This window comes from Zeus faber, assembly GCF_960531495.2.
Source record: "Zeus faber genome assembly, chromosome: 7".
In the NCBI taxonomy this organism is placed as follows: domain Eukaryota; kingdom Metazoa; phylum Chordata; class Actinopteri; order Zeiformes; family Zeidae; genus Zeus; species Zeus faber.
Window position 1 is genome coordinate 11,124,261 of NC_137203.1, and position 22,947 is coordinate 11,147,207.

The window sequence follows — 22,947 nt, forward strand, 5'->3', positions numbered from 1 at the left end:
CGCAAATTATTTATAACGTCTTTCTGTTTGTAAGTTGTTTAAAACCACAAAAGAGACACAGAATTTCAACTCACTCAACCACTAGTCCAGCACAGATGGAAGGCACACACAAGTCATCCAGTTTTTAAAACTTTTTTATTATTTTTTAGATTTTTTTGCTCATTTTTTAAATTATTTATATTATCTACAAAGTAAAAGTTTCTTTTTAACTTAAAAGTTACATGATGGTCAGGTGAGAAGTGGGATCTGATCACCTGGACCATCGGTTTTTTTTTTTTGGTTTTTTTTTCCATAAATAACGTTTCTCCTGTCGTCCGGCTGCTCATTTAACTCACAGGAAGCTTCTCATCGGGATTATCTCTTTTTAGTTTGGTTAGAAACCTGTCATGTAGTCTGGAAACAAAACGCAGCACATAGCAGCAGCAGCAATAGTTAAACAGTAGGATTAATACTGTCTAAAAAGTTGGAAGATTTTCTTTTTTCCCCATAACAAGGTGCAGACAAAATACAAGTTCCAGTTTTATTCTTCACTCGTCATTCACTGCCCACTCTCTTTCACTCCTCGGTTGGCAAGCTAACTCTTATGGGACCCTCCGGAACGGTGTGTGTGTGTGGACGTAGCTTCATTGTGTGTGTGTGTGTGTGTGTGTGTGTGTGTGTGTGTGTGGATGCAGATGTTTCCTTGTGACGAGGGGCAGAAAAAAAAAAGGGGGGGGGGGGGGCGACGCTCCCTTGTTAATATTAGAAATTCTATCTGGTTAAAAGGCTTTTGCCACTGCATCAATCTGTTAACATTCTCTTATTGCCTAGTCTTTGAGGAGGGGGCGGCGGGAGGGGGTGGAGGAAGGGAGCTGATGCGCATGTCTTGTGTGGATGGAGGAGGAGAGAGGAGGGGGAGGGAAGGTCGTCGGCCTCGTCTTCTGGGGGGTGTAACGGGCGAGGGGGGGGGGGGGGCGGAGGGTCCGTCGGCTCAGCGGCGCCCCCTGTCTACAGCTGCTGCTGGTGGTGAGCTTGCACTGCGGAGAGGAAGGACAGGGTTCAGCCGGAGCTCACACGGGCGAACACGGAGGGGAGCCGAGCTGGAGCGCCGCTAAAATCATAGCATTTATTTTCAATTTACCGTTTTAACCATAGAGCTTACAGGCGACTCGACCCTCCCAGGACGCCGAAAACCTACGTCTGGTCAAAAATGACCTGGCTTAAATGGGAGTTTTGCTTTTATTCATAAGTTGAGTTGGCACATGTTATTTCATTTAGCCAGTGGAGACACAATGAGAACGCGTCATCAAAAACACCTTCATTATAAATCACAGAATTCCAGGAATTTCCGGTGGTTAGAATATTTTTGAAATATTATTTTTATATTTGCACATTCCTGCACAAACTGTACAGCTTTATTTAAAATAATAATAAATAAACAGCCTGAGTTTACATATGCTTATATATTTCACTAATATTTTACTTATTGTTTTACATTTATGTTTCATGTATGCACTGAACACCAAGACATTCGTTGTTCGTGTAAACTTACTTGGCAATAAAGACTATTCTGATTAAGAAAACAATTGACCAGCTCATTTTTGACCCATCATATGGGTTCCAGGATGGATTCCACCCATCAACAAATCAAAGCCTTTAAAGTTTCAAATATTCTCTGATAAATGTATCACAACTAAAAACCTATGATTTGAATGTCTCCCAGTTACAGAATAGCCCCCCCCCCTCCCCCCAAAAAGACCATTGTGTGGAGGCCTGGTGTACCTTGTGGGTGTGTCAAGTAGGAGAAGTGTGTGGTGGAGGAGACTGGGATGGGGTTGAGGGCGGTCTGGGGCATGGGGGGCTGCGGACCCCCGGGGGGCCCCTGCGCAGCCATCAGCATCATGGGGTGGGTGGGCGTGGCGTGGTGAGACTGCACCATGCCAGACTGCATGTGAGCCTGGGTGAGAGAGAGGAGGGTGTGTGTTACATCAGGCATCTGTGTGTGTGTGTGTGTGTGTGTGTGTGTGTGTGTGTGTGTGTGTGTGTGTGTGTGAGTGAGTGAGTGAGTGAGTGAGTGAGTGAGAGAGACAGTCAGTAAGCATGAGTGAGAAGGAGCGAGAGGGAAAAGACAAAGAGAGAACAAGTTAAGAGATGCAGCGCAGGAAAGACAGACAGACAGCTGACAGTGTTACTCTCATCTGCTGGGGGCGTCCGTGGCGCTAATTACGGTACTTCAGAGGAGGAACGGGGCGTGTCCACCTTAAAGGACGGCTTCGGCATTTTTTTCAAGCCAGGCTGCGGGGGCGGACTAGCGGGGGCCTTCTGCACTGTGATCAGCCACTCAACTAGATGCTCTCATGAGCCCCGCTCCGTAAACAGTCATCAAGTGAAACTCCTGGGCTTTGATAGAATAGTTATATCGTCGGACAAAAAGTCCCTCGACTCTCTTCCTGGCCAGAAAAACAACTAACACTCGTATTGTTGTAAGAAAAAGCATGGCTGAGCCTTAAACGGCCTCTGGGGGCGAAACCCACTTCTACAGGAAACACTAGAAATGTTGGTGTGTAAACACGAGAAAAGTCGGACTTACCTGCTGTACGTGTGCCATGTGGTTTGGGTTGTAGCCGTGCTGCACCTGCTGGGGGTGGATGTAGACCGTCTGCTGGGCAGAGGGGAAGGAGGCCTGGGGAGACTGGGGGTTGGGCCCCGGGGTCATGGAGGGGGGTGTCGGGGCCAGGGCGGAGTACATCTGCTGCTGGGGGGACTGGTTGGCAAGGTGGAGGGCCTGGGCCGCTGCTGCCGCTGCGTGACAGGCGCGTACAACATCAATAAATAGGGTTGTAGATGAGAGTACACACACACACACACACACACACACACACACACACACACACACACACACACACACACACACACACACACACACACACACACACACACACACACACACACACACACACACACACACACACACACACACACACACACACTTTTTTTGTCAATAGTCTTAAAGTGATCTGTAAAATTATGGTTAAAAAACAAAGAAATAATACATTTGAAATTGATCCTTCATTTCTTTAGCTGCCACTTCATAACAAACATTCCATGTATTCGCATACAGATGAGAACATGTGTAATGCAGTTTTCAAAATACACTTTTTTTTTTTTCCACATCTTTACAATTTCCCTGATCGCATTGATTTCCGCTTTAAGGAAACTCCCAAAGGAGGCTGACCAAGCAGTGCAACAGTCATTTCTCAGAATGCACTGTTTAACTTTGCAGAAATGATTAATTTCATCTTTTCAGCGATGCACCCAATCAGTGGTGTGCAAGTCTGTAAGTTGAGCTGCTAGAGGAAGATTTAGGGATTCTGCTGCTCCATTGTGTTCTGCCAGGGTGGAGCTACCTGCTGCAGCTTGCTGGTGCTGGGGGTGTTGCACTGGGCTCTGGGCCGGGTGGCTCTGGGGTCCTCCGTGTTGTGGCGGACCGCCCTGCTGGGCCTGGCCCGTGGGTGTGGCAGAGGGCTGTGGATGCTGCGGGTGGGGGTGGAGGGTGGCACTAGGGTGGGGGTACTGCTGCGGCATGGGCCCTGGGGACACTGCAGCGTGGAGAGAAAGCCAGAAATGAGAATTAAAGCACCAGGAATATGAAGCCACAGACTGGTGGGTACTGAGCAGGATCTCACAATCCGATTTTGATATTAGGTGTTGAGTCCACACTGATATATTTACATTTCATTAGGCCTGTCAATCAATTAAAATATTTAGTCGCACTTAATCACATAATTGTCCATAGATAAGTACGATAAATCGCAAATGAATCGCACATTTTTTATCAATTCAAAATAGCTTAAAGGGTTATTTCAAGTGTTTAACACTCTTATCAACCTGGGAGTGGACAAATATTCTTGATTTATGCAAATGTATGTTTATTGGAAATCAATTCACCCAAAAACAATGATAAATATTGTTCAGAAACCCTCAAGGGTACTGCATTAAGCGTAAAAAAAAAATAAAGTGATTGTCTATCATAGGAGCTGCCTATGACACTCGCAGCTCTGTCTGACAGAATCTGTCTATCTGCCTAAGGTGCATAAGCGCACATACCTGTCAACCCTCCCGTTTCCCCCGGGATTCTCCCGTATTTTACCCTTCTCTCCAGCTGTCCTCCTGTACAAATATTTTCCCGTCAATTTTCCTGTATTTTGAACCTTTAAGGCTGCACACTTGGAGAAACAAAGACGGGCGCGGAGCGGAGGCTCTGTGCCCGTCTTTTTTTTTTTTTTTTTTTTTAAACACAGCCTTAAAGCCCTGTGGGGCGACGTACCGTACATGGTGTGCGTCTGTTCTGGATACTGTGTGGTGGAGGAGGAGACCAGGCCGGGCTGGCCGTGTGTCGGGGGCGCCATCATCCTCGCACTGCCCTGCATGACGGGGCTGAACACATGCTGGGCCTGGAGGAGAGGGCAGACACTTGGTGAGTGAAGAACCATTGAGTTAAACTCCTACAAATAAATGCACATCAAACTCATCCAGGGTCGTTTATCAGGATCTGCACTTGCCCTTACAAGTGTTCTCCAAAACTTCCTTGACGCCCAAGGTTCATGTTCCAAAATACAGTCGAGGGTGCCTAAAACACCTAAGCTGCTTTCACACATGCACTCTGGGCAATATCCAGATAATGTCAGGACCTGATTATCCGGATTTACCCTTTGACACATGTATCAAAAAACTGGAGATTGTCTGTGTTAGACGCGTTTACACTACCTGGAAATAATCCGTTTGGTCTAGATGAGGGGTGGAGCCTGGGTTGAGCGTGCGGGACGCAGGATGTGATGCAATAATGCTGCAGAGTTTTACAGCACACCCAAGATGGCGGACGAGGTTAAAGATTTATCAGTAGTTAGGCCTTTATTTGCATTGATACTCCATATATTTGGATATATACGCAATATAAATGAGAGAGTGGTAAGGAATAATAAATAAAGCAGAAAGGAGTATGCAGCCGCTACGCTCCATACATGAAGATCTGCGCGAAGGTAAATAACTACCGCATGACAGACACATCAAAACGCAACGTGCCCACTCACTTGCTGTGAATGATCCGGACAATTACCTGCTCTGTTCACACATAACACTCAATTGGACATTACCTGTACTTTGTACAAGGGTGCTGGCTGGGTAAAGTCAGCTCAATGTCCGGGTCAAATGATTTGGACATTTGCGTTCACACGGGTAATTGCAGCTCCTCTGGGTAATGTCCGGATAATTTCAGGTTTACAATGCATGTGTGAAAGCAGCTCTAGAAGGTTCCTCGTGCCAATCCACAACATCAGCTCACTGAATTTACACAAAAACCCTTTCAATAGCTTTCAATATGATAACACCACCACGACGTCAGGAATCCCAACAGTTTATTTTCCCAGAGAAAACAACTGGAAGGCCATAGTCGCCAAAAAGGCAAATCCAATTTTCGGGTGTCTGGCATTGTTGAATGGCCAAGCTGTCAGATCTGAGTCACTTTTTTGACAAACTGTTTACTACAGAATAACACAATGCCCTCCCAAATTATTGGCACCCTCAATTAATGAGTCAAAAATGATGGATGAAATTAACTTTTATCAAATATTTTCTCATGCTCACTTCTCAAGTTATATTGTGATACCATTACTCAGAGTAAAACAAGAATTTATAAGACAAAATCACTTATTCATGACCAAGAGCTGTGTCAATTATTGGCAGCCCTGCATTTAATTCAGCACTCCCTTTACCAACATGACAAAAAAGTCTGAGAAGAATGAGGGATCTGAAACTGTTCCTCCACATCCTTGGTCCTCGCATGTGGACTCTAGCTCATCCTGCCGGCTTTCAACGGGATGTAGCCCGATTCTGTGGTCTCCCAATTCACACTATTTCTGTTTGGATTTGGAGGTTGGCTTTGGATTGTTGTCCTGCTGGAAGACCCAAACACAGTCCAGTTTTAGCTTCCTGGCAGAGGGAGCAATGTTTTTGTCCAAATACGAGTCCACAACGACTTGGAGGTAAAACAGCGCCACAACGTCACAGATCCACCACCGTACTGCAAATAGGTTCTTTTTTGCACGGCAATCCCTCCTTTAGCCCCCCACCAAACCCACCTATTTTTTTTTTTTTTTTTTTTTAGATCGCATCTGATTGTAGAACCCAGTTCTAGTCCAAGTTCCAGCATCATCTATCAAACTCTAGGTGCTTAGGTTTGTGGTTTACGGAGGCTTTATCTTGGCATGCATTACATTGCATTACAAGACATTGGTCACTTAGCAGACACTTTTGTAAAAGGTGTTTCACAATAAGTACATTTTGCCGGCAGTATCAAACCACTTTATATCACAGTCACAGCCAGATACACATCCTCTCTCTCACTCCCAACATTCTCTCACAGTCATCCTGGAGGAAATGTTTGCCTCCCCAAAAACCCTCATGGAGCACAGGGCCAAAGTACATTTGTGTCCTCTACTAGGAGGGTTCGTGTCAGCTCCAGTTGTTTTACAAATATTAATTATTTCTCCAGTAGTCGAGATGGGCATTTCCAGATTTGTTATAGCCACTGCCTAATTTGTGAAGGTCAACATACGTTTGCCTGATTTAATGTGTGCACGCTCTGATCTAGATGTTGTTGATGGATGACTGGACTGGAATGTTCTTCAGTTGGATTTTGTTCACAAAACTTTCAAGGGGCGCCAATAATTGTTAGACCTGTGTTTTTGAGAATATGGTTTTTGATAAAGACAATTTTTCTTCTAATAACTTACTTCAGTTAATGTGAGACTCAATGTTCGATTTCTATCCAAGGTAGACAAGATAACCGTTCATTGTCTTTTTTGCTCATCTTTACCAAGGGTAAATAATTGTGGAAGACAGCGTAGACCTTAGCATTGGAGGCAATTGCAAAACAACAGACTTGTTGCACCACAGTCAGTTACATTTTTAACCATTACTAGAAATGAGATATCCACTGTAGTGAACTATTGAGCTGAATTATAGTATATACTAGTAATTATAGCAATAATTACCTGTGACTGGTAGTGTTGCATCTGCTGCACCAGTGGCTGACTAGTGAACTGCTGCGGGCTGCATGTGAAATACTGGGCAGAGTAGGCTGGGCTTGGTGCTACAATGGGGGGCGCTGCTGTTGCAGGGTGCATCATACCGGGTGTGCCTGGAGGGTGGTGTTGGTCTGACCTCTGCTGGGGCATGTTGGGTACTGGAGGTCAGTGGGAGGTTCGAGAAGAAAGGGGGCGGCAGGGTGTTAAGGTTTTTTTTCTATGCTTGTACCAATAGTATAGTATATCCTGTAATAGTATTGATTTATAAGAAATGAGAAATGGTAGTAGTTGCTCTCACCTTTACCTGGTCTGTAGGGTTTCGACTGGCTGACCGTCATATGAGGCATCTGAACATGGTACATAGCTGGACTGGACTGGACGCAAGAAGGACAGAAAAGAGACATTTCAACGCCACTCAACTCATTCCAGCCGTCATTTCCATTCACTGTACATTACTAAATGTTAGCGTTTGAACTTGGGGACTGGATTTGAACTGTGAATGGGGAGCTGCAACAGTTTCATGCTGGCCTGAGCCTCCAGACGCTAACCGGTGTTTGCCCATACACACCACAGCATGCCTTGTGGACCGATCCCTTACATGAAGTTACATGCATTCTCTCTGTCTAGCTTTGGGCTGAAATGTTGTTTTGTCAATAACACTGAAATAGTGTCTGCCACGAGTCTGTCGATATGTGCCATGTATTTGTTTGCATATCAACCATTGCTTATTAACAATAACATCTGCTCCTATTATAAGATGAAAAAAAGTAGCTTAATAGAATAGAAGTCTGTTTTAAAGCGTAGGTAAAAAAAATGTCATCTGTACGGTAAGCTAATGAAACAGACTGCAAGTAGAATGAGGCTGAGCGAAGGCCCTCTGCAGGCCGTTTGGAGGAATTGCAATAAGAAGCTGGCTAACCATCCCCTGATGGGCATTAAATGATAGATCAAACAACACCTATGAGTATTGATTTTTGGGGGGCAGGGGGGGTGGAATAAATAGATAGAAGAGAATTCTTAGAAAATTTCACAAACCTTCCAGATTATGCTTTTCTAATGGAGAGAGAGAAAGAAAGAAAGAAAGAAAGAAAGAAAGAAAGAAAGAGAATGAAAGGGAGAAAAAGGGAAAAAAAAAAAAAGAACCATTCTTTAGTTGGACACAAACGTTACTTCTTGGCTTGATTGATGTTGGATCACCAAGTATTTCTTAAAGCAAGTTGGAGAAAAAGGGAAATTGAACTACAAGAATTAAAATGAATTTTCACCAAAAATGATTGGCATAAACAAATAAAACATTCTGTTCTCTTCAAAATAGTAGTACTGCACAAACTTTTGAATATAATACTTGATCAAATAAGTGTTATATTAAAGCATCAAACAGCAATTATTCACATTCTACTACGATCAATCGACGAGAATCCCAGAGTTCAGAAGAGGATTGTTTCCCTTGACCAGAGAGGAAAAAACATCAGGATGTGTAGCAGTGGTGGTGCAGCCCGCAAAGGATGATGAAGAAATTACGATTTAGTCTAAATTAATTCACTACAAAAATAAAATCTAGATATATATAAATGAAATGTAGAGCAAGGGTTTTTCTTCATATTGGTCAAATAGGATATTTGGGCTAGTAGTTGCTCTGTGAGCTGTGCAGTATAAAACGGCACACTGCCCTCCATGCAATTCCATACTGTGTGGCCCTTACAGCAATACAAGGGCCACAAACACACATGTGGCCCATGGTTGAACACCAATGATGTGTAGTGTGTGTGTGAGGGGGGGGGTGCGGAGCTCTGCTAATCAGGCCTGGCAGATGAAAGAACAGCATGAAAAAGGGACATCTCTCTCTAAAAACAGAACACACACACACACACACACACACACACACACACACACACACACACACACACACACACACACACACACACACACACACACACACACACACACACACACACACACACACACACACAAATCAAATGAAGTTGATAAAAGAGGTCTGCAAATAGAGACTAATGGTGGGATGCATCAAAGATCAAATAGATAGATGAGGAAGAGTGGAAGAAAAAAAAATAGAAGGAAGGACACTGCAAGACCTAGTGTCTGCAATACTTTAAGACCTTCACTTGCTTTTGTGTCGAATAGGTGTACATCAAGTAGACTTAGCAGCGTGCACCCGTTTCTATGCATGTATGACAGTTTTTCCTCACCTGTACTCCAGGGCTGACAGGAGTTAGGGGGTACATCTGGGGGAAGCAAACTGTCTGGCCGTAGACTGCTGGGGGCTGCTGGACCATGATGGAGGGGCTGGGCTGGCCCTGAGGTCGGGGGGGTGTGGGGGTGCTGGCTGGCTTAGGCTGTAGAAGGAGTATAGTGAAGATGTATTTTACACTGCTAAGTTTAATATTGCAACATAAACATTTAGCAGTAAATTTCAACTGATGAAAACCTTAGGACATTTCTTACACAAAATTTGCCACATTTGGATGGAAATGATGAGCACAATTCGCTCAAATAATAGTGATGAATAGCACAACAGCATCATAGCAGACTGACCTGCGTGTTGAACCTCGGCTTAAACTCATGGGCGTTGGGGTTCAAGGTGGACTTCTTCACCTGCCTGCATCAGGAAAGGAAGAAAAACAAAAAGAAATTGGACTGTCTTGTTACCGTCTGCTCCCACCTCCCTTATCCCTCCACTTACTCTTGCACAGCCTCCTTTTTCTCCTCCTTGTCGTCGGGTTTGGTAAACGTGGACGTGGCGGTCGTCTGGACCCCCTGCGACGTCACATCTGGACCGGACCTCTTCTGCTCGAGGCCGGAGGGAGAGGAGGAGGGAGGGGCGGCGGGGCTGCCTGGCTTACTGCCACTGCCACCGGGGGCTGGGGCTGCACCGCCACCGGCCACAACCACAACCCCGTCCTCATTGCACTCCTGCCCCACGGTGGAGGCCTTGTCCAGGGGAAGGTCCTTGGGCTTGTCCCCCTGATCTCTGGGAGGCTTGGTCATCATCTGGTCAAAGACGGGGTCTGGGTTGGAGCTGGACTGCAACTGGATGGAGGAGAGGAGAATGTTGGAGTTAGAAAACTGCAGTAGCCCCCACAGAGGAACAGGCGATACAAGTTGTGTTATTTTCGCTGTACACCAGTCGCCTTTCTGTTACAGTATCATAAAAGCGTAAATACCGTCACAAAAAATAAAATAAATAAATAGGCTCACTCAACTTACCCTAAAGTCTACGCTAAATTTCTTTAAATTGTCTATTTGTTTTCTGTGGTCTGGTGCCATGGAAGGGGGTCCTACAGCACAAGAAAGAGAATGATGGACAAAAGCAGACTTTTAATGTAACGATTAACAATCACGGTAATGATAAAATGTCAAATCGTAATCAGATCTTCAGCCAAACAGTGAGCGTCAATGCACTTTTACCTTTACAGACTGGTCTGGCGATACTAGGGGAGCTATCGAGGGGCTTGATGTTCTCCTTGTTGGCCGTAGGCGACGTCTGTCTCGTCTCCTGGACACGGCACTCTTTCACTTGTGAGAGCAGAGAAAATGAGCGTTGAGAATGAAAATCAACGGTTCAACCGTAATCTACTTTGCCTTATAGTTCATTTCCGGTGCGTTCTTGACTCACCTTCTACAGATGGACTAGCAGCCACGCTGGGAGCGGGGCTAGCAGCGGTAGGAGAGGAGGCAGATGTTGGCGGGGCGACCGTTTCCACGGGGGCCGTCCCCGTTTGGTGGGACGGGAGGGAGGAGGAGGCGGGGGAAGCTCCACCAACACTATTCTGACGGGGTGAACGAGGCCTGTGGGCTAAGGACGGAAGAGGGGGGTTTGGGGTTTGGACTTTGGATTTAATCACATGCTAACCCATTCACAAGGGCGGATTGCAAAGTCAGTGAACAGTGCTGAAAACAAATGGGATATAAGGGACCAATAATGCAGCGATTGTCTAAAGTGGTAATTATGAAAAAGGACATTACATCGTCTTAAAAAAAAATAAAAAAATAAAAAAAAAAAAAGACAAGAGAATCTTACCTCCACTGACCACTGAGGACCAGGTTCCTCCAGAGGAGTTACTCCTGGATTGTGGGGGCCCCTGCACCTCTCCAGGGGCATGCTGGGAAATGAAGTCCACGCCAGAAGAGACCGTGGTGGTCCGGCAGGGTGGCACTCTGTGGGCACGAGGTGTCCGCTGGGACTTTGGGGACATCCTGGGGGGGCCTGAAGAACACAAGGAGGAGAAGCAGCAAAAAGACAGAATGTAATGTCAACACACCGATACGGCAAGTGGGGGGTGGGGGTGTGGGGGGTGTCTTCCCTCATGTTACAGAAATCTGCACTAAGACTAAATTAAGTCTGCTCTCTAGGTCAGTTCCGGACGTAAAAGCCGGTCCTCTTAACGTTTACAACACACCACACACCACACACACACACACACACACACACACACACACACACACACACACACACACACACACACACACACAGATATTAACTTGTCACAAGCACAGCTGATGATGCTGTTAGAGAAACACCACACTGTGCACACATCAGCCAAAGGGACTCCAGAGCATGAAACAGAAGATGATGATTAGATAAGAAAGAACAAAATAAGTGAATAAGGAAATGGAATGTACAAAGCAAGAAAGAAGGAAAAGTGACCCAAAAACCTGAGTTGAGAATACAAGGCAAAAACAATAAGTGTAAATATTTTTGGGGGGAAAGCAATTAGGTAACAGAGTAACTACTCTAACGACTACTCCCCCCCCCCCCCCATGAAAATCTATATCGTTGTGTCTATAATCTCTCACTTTCTCTCTTCACTTGGTCTAGTGCATAGTAAACCTCATCTTAAGGAGGTGTGCATGTCATCTGTGATCCATTCCACATCCCTGCAAAGCCTTTTATCTAAAATTAGTTGTTTATTAAAGAATCTGAATTATTTTTAGGCCTTCACCAAAAGAAATATGTCAATTACATTAGTTTTTTTGGTGTACAAAGTAAACAGATACTCTGCTCAATAGACAACATCTTTAAATTGACTAGTAATATCAGCTTTCCAGTAAGAATAACTGTTGGGGGCATGATGCCGTTAATGGCATATCTCTAGCTAGATAGAAGGCTCTGTACTCTCCTGGTGCTCCACCACTCAAAAACAACGTACAACGTCCTTTAGCACTGACAAACGATCAGTTTCTCAGTGACAAATCCTCAGATGGAGAAAATGGCCCCTGTGCGTCAGTCATGAGGGCGAGGCCGCCCTGCTGCTTTGTGGTTCCACACTAGGTCTGGGCAAAAACACTGGCTGACAGGAGATTCAAATATCTTAATTTAAGTCCCACGACACCTTGAATACAAAAAGGTGTCATCAGTTTAGTAAGGCTTGGGATTTGTGTTATCGTATTATCGCAATATAGTTAAATATTGTCTTTAAGGTTGTATTACAGGAAAGAAATGCAATTTGTTCAAGCTGTTCTAATCAATGCCTCTACATGCTGGGTCTCAGCCACATAACTAATGATTATTTGTCAGATATTTCTTACATGTGAATTTGTTATGAAAGCACCAATAGTCATCCATACATTATTGTGAGATTATTGACAGTGAGGTAATCTTCAAAAATAAGTTCAGATATTTGATTTTGTCAATATCACCCATTTCCACATAAAGACCAATCCATCCACCTTCAGTCAGTGTTTTTGCCCAGGTCTGCTCCACACGGCTGTGGGTACCTTCCGAAGACATGCGTTTGAGCAGGGTGGAGGCAGGTGATGCGGGCCCATGGTGGGCCGAGGAAGATGAGGAGGAAGGATAGGAGGGGTAAGAGGAATGGGAGGGAGGCCTGGAAGGTCGGGAGGGGGGTCTGGAGGGAGGCCTGGTGGGCGTGGCCGCCCGAGGAGGCAGGGAGGATGGGCCCGACTGGTAACGAGGGGGGGGACGGGAGGAAGGAGACGGACAGGGCGAGGGCCAATGGGATGAACCTAAAAGAGGGATGGACAAATGATAAAGGATGATTGGCAGCAGATGACAACTAATTAATGAGGAGGAGAATTAACAGTTCAGTAAAAGGGAAAGGGAGGATGAATAAATGAAGAGAAAGGCAAGGCTGTGATGAACTAACTGGAATAAAAATAAATAAAGGATATTAATTAAAGAAATTGTGAGTCAATCCGTTAATACAGCAACTAAAAATCCTTTTTCTTCCAAATCAGGGATTGTGAGGAAAAACCACTGTGCTGACCTCATTTATGAACAAATGACCCTTTGTATGGCTCTGCGTATTTGAACAACTTTATTTATGATAGCAATAAAAAAGGGTAATAAAGACAGAACCTGAAGAAAAAATGCTAAAAATGCCAAGCTCTTCTTTAGAAAGGAACCTTGTGTTGTGTGTGTGTGTGTGTGTGTGTGTGTGTGCGCACGCACACACGCACGCACGCACATGTGCTCCATATCCATCCGTACCTCCGTTGACCACCCGCTGGTCGGCCCCAGAGCTGGGACTGTAGTCGTGGGTTCCTGGGCGAGGGTTGGGGGGTCCGGCGGAACTCTGGACCAGGCGTGGAGAGTTCTGACGCCCGGCTCCCCAAGACATGGTGTCCCTGTTCCGCTGGCCAGGGGGAATGTACTTGTTCTCTCTATGTGCACACACATTGTAAAACATGTGACGTTCATAAGGGTATTGGGTTTTTTATAACACAATGCATTCTAGTGTAGCTTACATGCATAGAACACACATACACGCGAAAAGCAGGGGAAGGAATCTCGCGACAGCCCACAACGCCATTGGATTTTGATTTTGTGCACCACAATGCGATTATGCAGTCTTTTGGAATAAAAAGGAGACCTGGTAATTCACCTCCAAACTAAGTGGACATCTTGACACTTTTTCCTTCCACTTCTGTCTGTCTTCACTCATAGTGTTAGCTTAGCATTCATTTCAATATACACACACGACACACGTTACTGTCGTATGGTTGTCAAGTTTCACCATCCAGCTGGTTTCGTCATATTTGTCTCAGCATTCATTAACTGAAGCACCATTTTAGAAGATTTTCAACATGATCAACATGTCACAAACAGAATGATAAAAGTTTAACAATGTGGTTTTGTGCATCGATTCAGAATCGTCAGAGAAAATCTCGAAAATATTGATATTACTTTAGTGAATGTTTGAGAGGCTCTTACCTGCTGAGTGTGTGTGGCTCCCGTTCTCCTCGCACTACAGCGGTGTATTTGTCCTCCTCAGAACGCTCATCGTTCTCCAGCGCGACGCGGGCCTTATATGTAGCGCTTGCCTCAATTTCCTCCGCCAGCTGCGCAGCCCGCGCCTCCCTCTTCATGAACTCTTCAGAGTTATCCCGTTCCAGGGGCACCCTGGAGGAGAGGGGGGGGCAACTTCAAATTCATATGAAGTAGGGTGACATATTCATAAGTGAATCTCAGTGACGGTGAATGAAGCACAAAAATAGAACAACTACAGTATCTGGAGATAAAAAAAAAAAATCCATCAAAATCATCCTTTCAATGATGGAAATGGTAAACTGAATCTCCATACTGAAGTTTTGATTACACTGTGAGGTGATCTGCATGTAAACAATAAGTAGGGCATGGACGATATAGAGACAGACAGCTTACGTATATGTGGACAGGCTGCTGTCGTATGTAGAGAGGACTCCATACTTCTCTTCATTGTACTTGAACATGTCGTTGGCATCCCACCCATTAGACTAGCACGACGGGAAGGGAGAGAGGAAGAAAGAGTATCACCCATGAGGTCTTAAATGCAGTACATTTTGACGCACAAAAGGTATGTGTGCACACTGCACATTCTCTGACCACATCTGTGTCCAGTGACTCCAGGCTGTCGGAGGCGTGCGTCTCTCCTCCATCCCAGGGCTCCAGATCTTTCTCCTTGTGCTCCCCGTTGATCCTTCCGCTCACAGCAGAATCCGTAAAGTTGTCTACGGCACACGCACAAAAGAAATGCAAGCATTTATACAAAGCAGTTAAAGCCGCGCAAAGAGACCCATGATCCAACGCAAACAGAGAAGCTTGTGCTGATGTGCGGCACTTGATACTTTTTGGTGTTCAGGCCTGAAGCTGGTCTGAACAGGAGATAGCGCCGTGACACCAAACAGGATTGAGATCAAATCCCTTCAAAAGTATTTGAGGAATCGCTTGAGCGGGCCTCAGCAACGCTGGATCTAATTGAGTTTATCGTACGTGTCGTAAATAAATGGAAAAGACTCCCAAAACACCGCTAGGATTGAACAAATCTTTTTTTCTTTTTTTTTTTAAACTTGTTTGAGAGGAGCGCAGACAGAACACGTCCACCGTCTAACTTAGTTTGGATTTTTGTTTCGAGGCACTATGGTGTATTTACATTTTCCTTCATTTCACTTGTCGCCAAGACTTAGAACTTTGGCTGTGAGAAGATATTGTTTCTTGTGGTCAAATTTCAGTGCACTATCCATCCACACGGCTTCCATGTGTACTCTCAGGAAATCTTAATCAAACCAATTGAGCCAGGGAGAGGCAGGATAATTAAAACAAAACAAAACAATATTTGATTGTAATATAACCTCAACCCAGATCTGATCTCATTCCAGAGCTGGCCCATGTGGATGAAACATATCAGGCTCCTGGACTGACGCTCGGTACACCCAGCTTATCCTACATGCTCCAACATTCAGCTGGGCATTTCTGGTATGAAGAACACCAAAATATGACCCATAAAACTAAAATAAAACTAAAATGCTGGATCTGCAAGGTCCTGCAAGAAGGGCTGAACGCTGTCAATCAAAGAGGCTGCTATGCTGTACGCTCACGGTACATCATGAAGGCTGAAAACAGACACACACACACACACTATATTTATACATAATACACACAAAAATATAAATGTTTCATAGTTGGTACATCAGAGACATTAATTTCAACAGGAATTTAAAAATCAATGACCTTAAATGGAATCATGCACATGGTTGCATCACATTGATTTCAGATCTGGATTGTTATTTTTATATATATATATATATATATATATATATATATATATATATATATATATATATATATATATATTTTTTTTTTTTTTTTTTTTTAACCCGAGCCAGGTCATGTAGGGGTGCTTACTCATTATTTATTCATGTATTTTTTCTTGGGGGGGGGTTCAATTTGGTAATTTCCTATGCCGTTAAACTCTTTACAAAATGCGAAGCCAAGTTTAAAGGCGTATTGTGTAGGTATATTGTGTGCACAGATACTGAAATCACTAACTGTAATATTTTATTGACCACAAAAAAAAATACTTCATCACATTTTTAAAGCATTCCAACAGTTCCTACCACTACTGGCTTATCATATCAATTTTAATTAATTGTTTTTCTTTTTTTGTCACACTGTCTATTTTGGTACATAACTTAATGACACAAATTTATATTTATTGATTTATTTATTTATTCTGAATTCATCTGAATTTACTTTTAACAGGGGCTAGTTTCCATTTGTAGTGACATCCTAATGAAGTAAATGTAATTTCCTCTGGAGAAGGAATGCAGGTATAAACAACACAGGAATGACAAACATCCACGGTATAAACTTGGCTGCCTGAGACAGATCTGCAGGGATGATCCTGTATATAACAACCTTGACTATTCTTCCCCATATTCGGACATGACTTGGATGGATTCTCACCAAAATTGAATTCAATTCAACAAGCATTGAGGGATTTAGCATCCCACTGTTCTCCTGAATATCTTTGGCGAAAGCTCGCCTCATCCACAGATTTTCAGGTTGAGAAATACGGAACCCAATCCTTCTATGAGTGTTTACTCACATACTTGCAACTCAATCTTGTAATATAAAAAAACTCAACGTAAATTACGTTTGGAAACAGATTTTTAAGATGACCGATACGCCTTGTTTTTAATCTTAAAATATAAAACCTACAAACAAACAAAGCATGTGTTTCATGCAACACTGGGACATTCCCTGCTTTTGCAATTTTGTATTGTGACTGTGAGAGACAGGTGAGAAGGCCATACTGGAGATTTTGGTCAGAATCAATCGATTTAATGACCAAACAACAGGATTAAACAAGTGGAATTATCCTTAGCGAGCCATAACACTGCGAGTTCCAAAAGAAAACAAAAGGTGATAAAGACGTAATCTTTAAGTCATTTAAGTGAGAGAAATAGTTCTGTATTAAAAACCAGAGATATGACTCCTTCGTCAAAGAATTTGCTGAGATAGAAAATATAGCCATTGCTCTGGACGTCTTGAGGAAGTGGGCAGGGCTATTGGTTGTGAAAGTATTTCCCCCCACTGTTTTCAGGGTTGCAGTGTAAACAATAACTTCTAAATGACACAATAACGAACTGGACAGATCAAGCTGAAAGGCAATGAAGGTGCAGCTGAAAAGAGAGAATCTAAACCATACTTAAATGTGTCTCTTTACTTCCAGCTAAGAGATAGTGTCCATTTCACAATCAGATATCAGTGTTTTTTTCAGTAAGATAAAAGGGTATCTTGACAAAGTTAGGGCTGCAAAATTTATGTTTGCCACTGCCATCCCCCCATCTTTAATAATAAACCAAGCATGTGAATGTGCACTAAATGTGTAAAAGAAGAAAACAGACAAAATTACCTGTGTCAGAGGAGACTACATCATTGGAGAGGAGAGACAGACAAGAGAGAGAGAGAGAGAAAGAGTCAGAAGACAGACTGTTCCGCCCATCCCAAAATAAGGAAATCTAATAATATTATCAGATAATTACAAGGCTAGCTGTGCTTTAGAAATATAAACAGGCTTCTCATTCTGTAGAGATCCAGTCATACCACAACAATGATAGTTAATGATATTGATATTGCTGCAAAACAAAATTAATCTAAAATAATTCACAGCCGATCGGTTCAGTAAGATTATTTAGGCTCAATAAATATGTGAAACTGCGCCTTAGAGGTATCAAAATTGCAGAAACCTTACTGTGCATTTCAGTGCCTTTGCTATACCATACAAAGCATCAGACCAATCAATAATTCACATTATATTTAAATGACTGGTCACTTAGAGCAGACACACAGGATTTAACTGAATGATCAGCCTCTTCAACACAAGTAAATGCAGGCTAAACAGGATCAATATGATGTGTATATAAGTATATAAAGGCACATGTGTAGCTAAATGCTTATGATGACATATTACATATAAAACACAATAAAAATAATCAAGAAGGCTATGCTACATTTGGGCACACAGTGAATCCAAAAGAGGCAGTGAAAAAAAATACAGTGTAGTCCAAGGCTATACTGATCTCAGCACTCCTAGTCTCTGTACCTTTCCTCGCAAAATTGAGGTCCACATCTTTGAAGGTCACCACCACGACGTCAGAGGCCTTAAAAATGATGCTCTCCACAATATCTTCCTTCCTCGGGCCGACAGTCGGCTCAGGGCTCTTTCTATGGGCTGCATCCAACACCAGGTCACACTGACGAGGAAAACCAAATTAATTGTCATAATTTAAAAATAATCGACATTTACATTCATTCATAGTCATGTCTAGTTCATTATTTAACCATAAGACCTGACATAATAAATCATAATAGCCTTAAAAGAGGAAGATGAACATCAGTTCTGCCGATTGTCAAAAAAATATGAAAATAAATGTAATCAACAGTGTTCATAAACCATAAGGAAATAACACCAATGCCAAGCTCTACCATCAGGGAAACATATAAACATAACAAATCAAGTTAAATGTTTCACATAAAGTCAAATGTTACCTATGGGGAAGCACTGAGAAATCCCCTAAAAAGGAAGAACGTGGGACGACATACCGCTCTTCCATAAAAGGAGAAAAGGATCTTTATGTAAGCCACGTTAAGGGTGAAGCTGGCTACAAGTGCTGACTAGGCATTATCCCCCCTGCTTACTTAAGTAGAGCCATTACAATCACTAAGTGAGAAATGACCAAATCCATGCTTGCGCTTAGAAACAACTTTAAAATTCATGTTGTTCTTACCTCCGGACCATATGTCTTGAACACTCCTTCATAAACTGCTCCGTTCTTCACTTTCAGTTCACACTTGGTCCCCTGCGAAGAAGTAAACTCAAACTCACAGAACGCAACACTGGCTGATGTGATCTGATATCAACCACATACTCATAAACCTGTTTATAACACACATCTGCTGGAGAATAAAAAACAATAGCAGATCAATCTCCACTTTGTTTTGCAACCAGCTGTCTCTTGTACTTCAACAGGCTTTGTTTATCACAGTGCAGATATTTTGGAAACAACAGCATGTGGCACATGACAGGCTGCATGACAAGCAGCTTTAATCAATTTATTTACAGTAAGTATGATTCGCATTACAGATTCAAACAGGCAATGCTTCGAGATATTGTCACCATTAGACACAAGAATATATCCAAAAGCAAATAGCCGTGTTAATGCAAATACATTTACAAATGTAGAAGACATACCACGACTGATGTCAGGACGTGGACCATCCTCATATTTGCATAAACGCCATTGAAAACTACCTGAGGAAAAATAACATATTTTAATGATGTAGTTCTCAACGTGTAAGCAGAGAATAACAAAGAAGAAAACTCATCAGCAGCAATGTGTCAATTTGTATGGACTGTGTGGTTAAATATCCAAATTTCCCAGAGTGTACGATTATTGAAAGGTTTTCTACAGTTCCACAAATTGCATTAAAAAATGTATTTATATAGTCGGTGTAAATCCTCAACTAAGTGAAATGGAAAAAGAAAATTGTGTTCAGCAAGGTTATATAAAAATTGTTTTCTTTAGATTGAGAAACATTTAACAATATTTCTCCCATATTTGCCTTCAAAACAACTGGTTATTGGCATAATTGTAAATCTATTGATTATTGATTGATTATAGTGTAAATATAAGGTGATGAGGTGCATAGTTTCCATAAATCATCACAAGGGTGTGTGTGTGTGTGTGACTGTTTGTTTGAATGGTATCCAAAATGGATAGCTCTACATACAGTATGTGACGAGCACTCAAGGAAAATGTCTCCAGCGAGTTGGACAGAATAAATACACAAACATAAATTTGTTTGCAGACCACATCTCAATCTGGTACGGACCTCATCTGGCCAGTTTGACACACGCGCTGAAGACCAAAATCGTTTTTTTTTCTTTGTAGAAAAAGCATTTCATGAAGCAAAGGCGCAAGGTCTGTTCTTATTTCCTAGGATGGAAGGTTACACTTGAATAACCACTTCATCGCAATTACTTGAGGTCACCACAATCATGATTTTACAAAATCGTTACTTCTTTCCAAAATGGTTAGTTCCAATGTCATAATAAGGTGGTTATGGTTTAACATAACAGTATAATAGGATTATACTACGATAGCAGCATGAAATTAGCAAAACAAATACTTTAAATGTTAATCACAGTTCATGAATGGCAATTCAATTTCAACAAATAATTAGGACATCCCTAATGGAAGGAGACATTTGTGATACCATTGTGTTTTGTGTTACATATGGACTACAATGCAAAGCAATAACCTGAAGAGTGATTAGGGGTACTTACTGCTGCAGAAGGACCTTTGCCACTGTGTCTTCCTCTGAAAGATTAAGAAATTGCTGTCAAAAATCAGCCTTCACATCAATATAAGGATCCTACCACCAGAATTTTGTGACAAGATGGCGTTGGGGACAATCAAATGTGTTACAATTTCTTGGATATTGTGAGTTGGGTGGGTCATAAAATAATCCTTGTCAAATGAGAATCTTTAAATCTAAAGTGCCACCACGGTATGCCATTGGGGAAATCTTAACAATGGGCCTTTTCTGGTCTATATACATCTTGCATCTTATGTGAATTCTTAAATGTCCTGATTCAACTAAAAAGATATCGAACAGTATGTTAAAGAGGCTCACTGCCAAACACTGTGTAGCCTACATCTATTCAAGCATGTCCTAAGATGCACCTTGTGTGACTGCTGGCCAAATATGCGCGTGCATGGACATGCGCACAAGCATTCTCACGCTTATTTCGATTGATGGAATGCATGCTTCCCCTCAATACATCTTTAGCATTAGGGCCATTTCTTCTTGTTTGTATATCTTGTTTGTATATCTGCATATTTTATTACATATTTATATTTTACTGCATATCCCATTCTTTGAATATTTATTTTAATGCATGTTAGCAGCTGCACCAAGAGAAATGGCTTGTGCATCTTGCACTTGGCCAATATAGACTCCGATTAACTTAAAACATGAGCATAAAAGCGTATCTATTCACTGAATGCAAATAGTCTCAGTAACACACATTGTATTTATACATGGGAAACCTGACTGTTAAACCACAATTTGTGACAGTGAGCGTGACCCTATTGGCCAAACCCTACGCAATAAATGGGTGTTTCTGTCGTAGTGATCTAAAAACAGGCCAAAGCCTGCAACGTGCAAACATCTGCTTCTCTGGGGTTTTGGTTTTGAGGCATCCCTTAAAATGCCAAACTATACAAATGACACATTTCAAGGACATTTTCTCCACAAGCAGCACCGCCAACGTCAAGGTTGAAGCCCGGCGGTCTCTCCCCTCTCTGCCCCTCCGCCCATCTCCATCATGCGCCCACATCGCTTATCACATTCTTCGAGCTATTGCAGCATTGTTGCGGTAAATGGCCGGACGGTGCCACCGAAAAACAGCAGCATTGTTGCCCCAAAATCCGTTGATATGAAACCCATCAAGCTAAAGCCAGTTAGCTCCCACCGGTCCCAGTGAGCCTCGTTTACCAGCACGGACTGTCAAACGGCTGGTTAGCTGCTATCCAGCTATGAACTTCAGGCGTTGATACGTTAAAATACATGACAAGTAACGGTGATGCCAGGAACCCGTTAGAAATGTGCTATCCCGTAAAAAAAAAAAAAAGATAAGTCGAAAAACATAGTGTTTTATTTCTCACGGATGAATCGCGGCGAGGGTTGGTCGGAGTTCCAATACGATCCGCGCAGAGGCCTAGTGAACCCGTCTCAAGGCCCGACCAAATACGCTCTCATTCATATGCAAGTCAAGGTTTGGACCACGTTGTAAAAAAAAAAAAAAAAAAACCCAAAAACAACTGTCACCTCCTTAAACCCGCCCAAAAAAACGTCAAAAACACAGTTTACTTCAAACACAACACTGTCTGCAGTGCGTGGGGTTTCGAGAGAGCGCTTTCGTTCCACCGACCTGCCCAGGTTGTGGCGGGCCCCGCCGCCGCCTCCTCCGGCGCCAGAAGCAGCGGCCCCGCCGGTGCTGCTGCCACCGCCGGGCTTGCGATTTCCACCGGCCTTCATTGACATGGTGATCCCATAAACCTCGACCTTTGCAGCGGTGTCTAGCGGGTTGAAAAAATTAAACCCCCCCCCCTCAAAAAAAAAACCCCTAAAAAAAAACCCACGACCAGCTCGGTGCTGCTGTGACGGTGTTGACTGATGAGCAGCTCGGTGGCTAATGTCAACCTGCTGAGACGCGATGCTAGCCCTCTAACGTGTGCTAGCTAAATTAGCAATATGTACAACGGCTGTTAAAACAGGAAAAAAATAATATTTAAAAAAGGACAATGAGCGGCAATTACTCTGCAAAAATAAACGTTTGCGTTGCACCTCTTGTCAATCTGTTTTATGAACCTAACGGTATTTTCTTCGATTATCTCAAAGCGGGCTTCGCGGCTGACTCGGCTTCTCTCCGATGCTAACAGCGAAAAGACCAAAACAGTCTGAAAGGGGGACAAAAACCCGCGGAGGGATATGCGAGAGGCGTAGCGGTGTGGCTCCCACCGAGCGTCGCTCCGCCGCGTCCCCGCCGCCGTCGCCGTCGACGCGCTGCCGTCA

The 22,947-nt window shown here is 43.2% G+C and overlaps 1 protein-coding gene across 9 annotated transcripts; it reads right to left on the minus strand.

Moving 5' to 3' along the window:
* Positions 1 to 124: 124 nt before the first annotated feature.
* On the minus strand, positions 125 to 22,527 carry atxn2 (ataxin 2). Of its 9 annotated transcripts, XM_080003474.1 has the most exons (26): positions 22,304 to 22,527; positions 20,654 to 20,687; positions 19,559 to 19,618; positions 19,095 to 19,166; positions 18,410 to 18,560; positions 17,720 to 17,734; positions 14,908 to 15,032; positions 14,707 to 14,798; positions 14,257 to 14,445; positions 13,534 to 13,706; positions 12,753 to 13,049; positions 11,104 to 11,289; positions 10,699 to 10,878; positions 10,491 to 10,598; positions 10,290 to 10,360; positions 9,766 to 10,112; positions 9,618 to 9,681; positions 9,272 to 9,418; positions 8,100 to 8,117; positions 7,363 to 7,438; positions 7,032 to 7,222; positions 4,307 to 4,433; positions 3,387 to 3,578; positions 2,570 to 2,781; positions 1,762 to 1,975; positions 125 to 1,016 (listed from the first exon to the last, which is right to left on the minus strand). In XM_080003474.1, exons 1-26 carry the CDS (start codon positions 22,414 to 22,416, stop codon positions 988 to 990), a joined length of 3,483 nt encoding a protein of 1,160 aa, XP_079859600.1. In that variant the 5' UTR covers positions 22,417 to 22,527; the 3' UTR covers positions 125 to 987. The 9 variants fall into 9 exon arrangements, with proteins under 9 accessions (XP_079859600.1, XP_079859605.1, XP_079859603.1 ...); XM_080003479.1 differs by lacking the exon at positions 17,720 to 17,734 and having other exon boundaries at positions 1,762 to 1,936; positions 12,801 to 13,049; positions 18,395 to 18,560; XM_080003477.1 differs by lacking the exon at positions 17,720 to 17,734 and having other exon boundaries at positions 12,801 to 13,049; positions 18,395 to 18,560.
* Positions 22,528 to 22,947: the final 420 nt, after the last annotated feature.